The sequence below is a fragment of the Ursus maritimus genome, unplaced genomic scaffold (genome assembly GCF_017311325.1).
Source record: "Ursus maritimus isolate PB19 unplaced genomic scaffold, ASM1731132v1 scaffold_71, whole genome shotgun sequence".
Taxonomy (NCBI): Eukaryota; Metazoa; Chordata; class Mammalia; order Carnivora; family Ursidae; genus Ursus; species Ursus maritimus.
Window position 1 is genome coordinate 29,935 of NW_024426897.1, and position 8,434 is coordinate 38,368.

General features: G+C 36.0%; 1 protein-coding gene across 1 annotated transcript; it reads right to left on the reverse strand.

Moving 5' to 3' along the window:
- Positions 1–4,785: 4,785 nt before the first annotated feature.
- On the reverse strand, positions 4,786–5,745 carry LOC103681132 (olfactory receptor 4K5-like). The gene has a single exon (XM_008710648.2). The coding sequence runs from the start codon at positions 5,743–5,745 to the stop codon at positions 4,786–4,788; it is 960 nt and encodes a 319-aa protein (XP_008708870.2).
- Between the last annotated feature and the right edge of the window lie 2,689 nt (positions 5,746–8,434).

Here is an 8,434-nt window from a genome sequence, read left to right on the forward strand (position 1 = left end):
TTTGTCAAAGATTAGTTGACCATAAAGTAGAGGGTCCATATCTGGGCTCTCTATTCTGTTCCATTTATCTGTGTCTGTTTTTGTGCCAGTACCATACTGTCTTGGTGATCACAGCTTTGTAGTATAGCTTGAAATCAGGCAACGTGATGCCCCCAGCTTTGTTTTTCTTTTTCAACATTTCCATAGCGATTCGGGGTCTTTTCTGGTTCCACGCAAATTTTAGGATTGTTTGTCCCAGTTCTTTGAAAAATGTCATTGGTATTTTGATCGGGATGGCGTTGAAAGTATTGATTGCTCTGGGTAACATAGACATTTTAACTATGTTTATTCTTCTGATCCATGAGCATGGAATGTTTTTCCATCTTTTTGTGTCTTCTTCAATGTCTTTCATTAGTATTCTGTAGTTTCTAGAGTATAGATCCTTTACCTTTCCGGTTAAGTTTATTCCAAGATATCGTATGGTTTTTGGTGCTATTGTAAATGGAATCAATTCCCTAATTTCTCTTTCTTCAGTCTCATTGTTCATGTGTAGAAATGCAGCTGATTTATTTATTTATTTTTTAAAATATTTTATTTATTTATTTGACAGAGATAGAGACAGCCAGTGAGAGAGGGAACACAGGCAGGGGGAGTGGGAGAGGAAGAAGCAGGCTCATAGCAGAGGAGCCTGATGTGGGGCTCGATCCCATAACGCCAGGATCACGCCCTGAGCCAAAGGCAGACGCTTAACCGCTGTGCCACCCAGGTGCCCCAAAATGCAGCTTATTTCTGAGCATTGATTTTGTTGTCTGAGTTCTAGTAATGTAGGGGGTGGAGTCTTTTGGGTTTTCCATATAAAGTATTATGTCATCTGTGAAGAGAGAGAGTTTGACTTCTTCTTTGCCAATTTGAATACCTTTTATTCTTTTTTGTTGTCTGATCAGCAGGATCTTTTCATGAAAAGCAGACTGATGATTAAAACTTTAGTACAAACTTTAAGGATTCAGTGTTACATACACTTGAATTCTCCATTTTTCCTATTTCTTGAGTACTCTACAAGGTTTCCTATCACATTAAAAAGGAAAAAAAAAGTCCATGAATGATTGGGGAAAAGCCAATGAGCAAAAACAAAAACAAGCCTTTGCTATGGAAATAGTCACACTGGCTTGGAGCAGAGAATGGAATTTTATTTTATTTTTATTTTTTAAGTTAGTAAATACTCATTTGTTGTATTACAAGAGAAAAAATCTAGTTTGCAAATGATATCATACACTTCATAGATGCTAGGATTTTGCATATTTTGAAATATGCTGTGGATAAATTTTGCTTCAGTATATAAACAGATGAAACAGCTAACATTTTTTGGTTCACACAGCTCCTGAGTTTCCTCATTATGTGTCATATTTTATCAACCACTTTTAGATGCTTCTGATTTTTCAATATCTTCTAAATACTTAAATGTTTCTGTATCTGTCAGAGTGCAGTCAGGAGACAGAAACTATACTGGTATTTTGAACAAGAAGTGTTGATTATGAAGACTTAGCAACTGGTAGTAGAGAGTACAAAAAAAGGATGAAAGAGAACTCCAAATAATGCAGTCGGGCTGAAGGAGAGAACCCCAGGAAGGAATGAACTTGGAAGGGGGATCCCATTCTCGAGGGTGCATTTCAGAACTCTCTGGAGAACTTATGAATAGGCCTCTGGATAAGAACGAAGCTGGTCCAAGATGGAGGGAATGAGGAGCAGGAAATTTAAGGCTGAGACTGGCACCACAGCTTGCTGGAGGGTGAGTGCCACTGGTGTCCCATGGCAGCTGCACTGTAGGAGAAAGAGATTAAGGACACTGGAAGTGGAAAGAAAAGCCTCTTTTTTCTGTAGTGTTCTTCCAGCATCCTCTCATGACAAAGGTGAAAGGTTTGAGTCCAGGTCTGGTAACACAAAGCACTCCAATGAAAGGTGGACTTGATGTCAAGAAACAACAGATTGATAATCTATAGAGCTTCTTTGTCAAGAAATATACAAAGGAAAAAATATGATTCTTCTTTATTAAGTGGAGTATTTTATTTTCAGCAACCTACCTACCTGTTCTTGTTACCCTTTTGATGAGAGGAAACTCCACACATTATTGTGATCATTGCTCTTTTTCCTGGTGTGCATTAGCTCGAAATTCTTCTAATAGCTCTGAAATTGTATCCAGGAAAGTAGTCAATTTTGTTAACATGTAAAATGTAGGACTTTGAATATCCAGCTTGTCAAGATATTATACCAAGAATTAAGAATAAAATGTGTTGTTTTCTATTACAAGAAAACTTGCTGGCTTTCTAGGCATTCTTTGGAAGAACTTCACTGAAATATAAATAGCACTTCATCTGTTCTTGAAGGAGATCTTGCAAAATAATTTGTTTGTTTGTAAGGAACATAAGTGATGCCATGTGAAAAAATCCGAAGAATTTGGGAAAATTTAGAGTTCTCTGATTCAAACATTTCCTCTTCTGTAAATATTAGCTATGGAAGTTCAGACTCCATTTCTTTTTTTTTTTTTTTAAGACTTATTTATTAGAGAGAGAGAGGGAGAGAGAGAGCACATGTGAGTGGGGAAAGGGCAGCAGGAGAGGGAGAGAAGCAGACTCCAGGCTGAGCTGGCTCCCAGGACTCTGAGATCATGACCTGAGCCAAAAGCAAGAGTGTGATGCTTAACCGACTGAGCCACCCAGGTGCCCCCAGACTCCATTTCTTAATACTCATTATATTTCAAGGATTCCAGTAAGATAAAAGTTTAAGATTAATTCAATATCATAGACAGCATATACTTTTCCTTGCTAAAGTTCACTCTACTGTCATTTTTTTAAACTGAAAACCAGATCAGTTTCTGAAGTAAAATATTAATGCATATTCAATCTTATGTTTAATTGTTTATGCTGTTGTTTGGGAAGGAGAGCTATGATGTTTATCATATTTTCAAAAGAATTTAATAGCCAAAGAATGTTATGAGTCTTGAGTAGCTAATAACTGGTCCAGTTAACCAGATTACATACTTTTTGAATTTCTTAACACATTCATTCACATTGTTTACTATATTTAACATAACATTTTAATAAAAGACCTAACAAGAAGGCTTAGTTTCATATTAGGGTAATCAAATCACCTAGCATTGAGAAAAGAATGAAATTAATAAGCTTTTTAATGAATTCTGCCTCCCTAATACTTTGGTACTATAGGCTGATTAAGAGAAAATCATACAGTCCTTTATTCAAGAAGAAGGGGAATCATAAGGCTGGACCTCATTCCCTGAACAGAATACAAGGCAGCCTGCATGGTATAGAGTCAGGAAACATTGGTAAGATCTCTTCTTTCTGACCCTGTTTCAGATCTAAGCTGCTAACTCTCCCCTCTCACTACTGATAGAGTTATATCCTAAAAATAGAAAGAAATGAACGTGTATGTATTCCTGGAAAAATTAACTGATGGATTTAAATTTACACTGAAGTATAAATTACTGTTATGCTACACTTACTGAAAGGTAAGCTTTGAGAGTAGAAAAGAGCAAAGAATATCAGCTGTCAGAAGAACTAGAAAGCTAGGGAGAGGGTAAAAATTGAGTGGGAGGGTGGGGGGAGAAGAGGAAATTCCCAAGGTTTTTTCAATATTTTACTTAATGATGCTTTATTACGGTTGGATTCAGAAAAGATGAGATATAATTGGGAAGATAAGAAGGCAAACAACAAAAAGCAAAATTAATGTTTTTATCCTCAGCATAAAGGAGAGGGTAATATTTATGTTTGTCTAATCACCTTTTATGAATTGAGGAGTTTGGGAAATAAAAACTACTAATGAATCATTGAACACTACACCAAAAACTAATGATGTACTATATGTTGGCTAATTGAACTTAAATTAAAAAATATATAAATAAAATAAAATTTGAGAAGCATCCAGAAAAAAAAAACCCACTTAAAAATCTTCATCAACATTAATAAATCCCCTAACAGTCCCTAGAGTTCAGGGTAGAGATCCAGAGGTCCTTCTGGGCCCAGGTTGCTGTTGGATTGTATGTTTATCATTGATTCATAGAACATTATCATATATCCAAAGAACTCCATGTTTGGTCCAAATGCAGACTATTGCGTAGCTACTTATAGCATAGACTAAAAACTTAGTGTTTGCAGAGGAAACTGAAATGATCTTAACTGATCATAGAAAGACCATTAAGTGAAATATTTGAAATGCAAGCTCCTATGATGTATAATTCATTGTAAAACATTATTAGTTATTGGAAAACAACATAGGATAGGCATAATTGATGTTAGGGAAGGGATTTCATAATTTAAGAATCTCACTTAAGTCTACACACTTAAATTGGTGGAATGGCTATCTTCTGGTTGGGAAAATTCAGTTTCACATTCTTAAATATTATTCATCTATATAGCTTTTTCAGTAATAAAGATTAGGAAACTCCCAAGATCAGGAAAAATGTCTAAATGTATGCTCACCAAAGAATCAGGTGCTCCTTTTTTTTTCCCTATCATTTTCATATTTACCTGCAACTAAAGCAGTGAAAGTATTGATACTGTCCACATATAGTCATTCTGTTATTTTATTTCCAGAACCAGTAATCATATATTTTTCCATATTTTTGATATTTAGCTTTTGCTTAGGTGATACCTGGGAAGGGACTAGTTAATATCCATTAGATATTCTCTATATCATCATCTTCATCACTTCCACCATAGTTGAGATATGGCACAAGAACACATTGAAATATTTATAGACAGAGTATCAATTTGAAGAATTTGAAGGAATTGTGCCTTAATAAAGGGAATTCCTCACTAGTGGAATTTCAGAAATTTTCTTGGGCCTCAGATAATCTTCCTCATGGCAGCCTTCATATCTCTTGTTCCTTAGTGCATAAATAATGGGGTTTAGAATGGGGGTGAAAACAGTGTAAAATACGGCAAGAAGTTTATCCACAGGGTAAGTGGTAAAGGACCGCACATAGATAAAGATGTAAGGTCCAAAGAACAATATTACTACGGTGATATGGGCAGCCAATGTAGAAAATGCCTTGGCCATTGCAGCAGAAGACTTAAGCCAGACAGTGACAAGAATAATGATGTAAGAGCCAACCAAGAGAGAGAACGTACTTAGGGAAAGGATTCCACTATTGACTACAATTAGTATTTCAATGATGTAAGAGTCCAGGCAGGCAAGTTTGGTCACTCGAGGAAGGTCACAAAAAAAGCTGTATACTACATTGGGTCCACAAAAAGGCAGGTTCATGATAAATGATAACTGGCTTAATGTGTGCACCAAGCCCACAGCCCAAGAGACCATTACAAGGACAGTGCACGTCCTTCGACTCATGATGACTACATAGTGTAGGGGTTTACATATGGCTACGTATCTGTCGTAGGCCATGGAGACGAGTAGTACCATCTCTCCTCCAGTAAAAAGGTGAATGAAGAATATCTGGGCAATGCAGCCACTGAAGGAGATGGTCTTATGTTCAGTCAGAAAATCTGCAATCATCTTAGGGGTAGCAAAAGAAGACTGACAGATGTCCACAAAGGAGAGATTTCCCAGGAGGAAGTACATGGGGGAGTGTAGGCTGTTGTCAGAAGTTACTGTGACAATAATAAGAAGGTTTCCCAGCACAATGACCACATATAACACAGAGAAGAAAACAAAAAAGAAAAGCTGGAGTTCCTGGGAACTAGAGAGTCCCAGCAATACAAATTCAGACACCACTGAAGAATTGACCTTATCCATGGATCCAGGTTGCAGTCGGTCTCTGTAACAATCCTAAGGGAGGGGACATAGGAAGGGATCAGATTTCTGAACCACAGACTTTTAATGCAAAGGGTTCTGAGATCCCAGATATAATGTGTATTTGCTGAATAAGAAATGTTGAAGAGATCATGATAATATATCTGGAGAGTAGGAAGGAGCTTAGGACAATGTCTAAATAACACTAAATAATTTTGTCTTCTCCTTAGAACCCCTTGAGTTTTGGATAGTCTTAGTAATCTGTTACACAGTAGGAAACAAGCTCATCCATGAGCTTACTCATGATCACAAGGCAAGAGGAGTAACTTAAAACCAGCTCCATAGGCTTTGTAGATTGGCAAAAATAATTTACATCTGTTGTTCTTGTAGTCATTTTCCATCATTAATTGTCCTAAATCTTGAAGTATAACATTTCTTTAACTCTCCAAGAGATATGCATGGCTTAACATTTATTGTGTGATGTAAAGTCACACTGATTGTTTGACTTTAGACTACTTTTTCTGAGCTTTAATTACACATTTCAAAAAAGATGAGAGGTGGTAAAAATGCCTACTTTGCAGAAGGCTTTGAAGTTTTAAAATGTTAGTTTATGACATTCTTCTATCAGAGTAATTCTAACACAATAGATGTTCTTAATATGTTAAATACCCCCATATTAACAAAACTTTACCTTACTGCTATTGCAGGAATCATACACAATTTAGACAATTCCTACTAAAGAGAAACTGTTAGATACTAACCGGGTCTGTAGCTAAACAACCCAGTCGGTCAGTGATTCATGTGTATAATTTCTTAAAATACGTATTATAACTTTACCTTAATTATCTAAAACTCATTTCTGCTTGTTTATTTAGGAACAGTACCTAAATTTTCTTTATGTGTTTTCTTTGCAGATCAAATTTAGTTTTAGGCCAGAAAATTGTTAAGAGAATAGATCCCTAAAGTTCTCACAAGGAGAATTTTTTTTTCTTTTTCTTTTTATTGTATTATCAGGTGTTGGTATTAACTAAACCTATGGTGATAATTATTTCAAAATATATGCAAATCAAACCATCGTGCTGTATACCTTAAACATATACAGTGATGTATGTCAGTTATTTCTCAATAAAACTGGAAAAATTAGATTTAGGCCAACTTATGCTTCCCTGCTTTATCATTATCAATGGCCTTATTAATACATCTTTATAACTGATGAAAGAATAGGTGTTGTAGGGATTTGGGATAAAGAGATAAAAATGATTGAATTATAAATGTCTCATGCTCCTAAAAATACATTTTGGGGGGAATCAGAATAATCCTAATAATCCTAAAAAATAATCCTGCATCTCATTATATTTTCCTATAAGGATGCAGCCCAACTAGACAAGCTTTCAAGAAGTTCTATTTTAGGAAACCATACTAGTTCTGACAATTAATTTGACCACAGTTTTAGTAAGGAATCTGGATGTGATGTAATCTTAACCCCATGTAAGGGCACAAATATCTTTCATTGCCTGTTTATTTTGTACATGAAGCCAGTCTTCCTAAGTCCCTAGGATACACCCCCTAGTCTTTCATTTTTTCCCACCAGCTTTATTGAGTTATAATTGACAAATAAAACAATGTGATTTTTTGTGTTTTTAATAATTTTTTATTATGTTAGTCACCATACAGTACATCCTTAGTTTTTGATGTGATGTTTTGATATACATATACGTTGTGCAATGCTTACAACAATCAAGCTAAATAACATATCCATTACCTCACATGGTTTCCTTCCTTCTTCCCCTCCCTCCCTCCCTCCTTTCCTCCTTTCTTTCCTTCCTTCCTTCCTTCCTTCCTTCCTTCCTTCCTTCCTTCCTTCCTTCCTTCCTTCCTTCCTCTGGTGAGAACAACTAAGATCCACTCTCTTAGCAAATTTCAAGAGTATAATATGGTATTATTAGCTGAAGTCACCATGCTATACACTAGATCTGCAGACCTTATTCATCTTGCATCCTAAACTTTGTATCCTTTGATCAACAGCCATTCATTTAGGTGGATGTTGAAGGGGAGCAGAATGCACCATCCCAAAATATACCACCTTGGCATACTGATTATTTTCAATTAAAGCCACTCGAGAAACAGCAGTGCAAGAAGAACACTCTGAGTCTCCTTTGTTCCCCTGAAAGCGGGAGATAAATCTGCCAGGTGAAAGGTACCCTCCCTGTACCAAGAGGGTAGAAGGCATTCTTATCACCAGATGTAGGGAGTTTAGGGCTGAGAAGGCTGTATAAACAACTATTATTACTTCTTCACTAATTTAATACTTCAAGCCCAAACATCTTTATCTTGTCAGTTTTTCACAAACTTATTGTATCTTTTTCTAAAAGGTATAAAAACTTCCTGCTTTGGTCACTTTTTTGAGTGTCATTTTCTTATGGATTTCCTGTGCAAACAAAATTAAATTCCCTTTTCTCCTGTTAACCGTCCTATGTCAATTTAATTATGAGATATTCTAAAGAACCCAGAAGGGACGAAGGGAAAACTAAAAAGTGTCCACCCCAACAATGTAATTACATTCCATACAGGGAAGCCGTCAAGTACAGAACCATTTCATGTTCTCACTGGACTGTTCAGAAAAACACATTTAGTCCACATTTTAGATACGCCTTTTGTGGACTCTGGAGTCAGAGTAAAAAATGAAGATGAT

Excerpts from the sequence above, each read along its gene's own strand:
- LOC103681132 (XM_008710648.2), bottom strand. The coding sequence starts at position 5,745 with ATGGATAAGGTCAATTCTTCAGTGGTGTCTGAATTTGTATTGCTGGGA.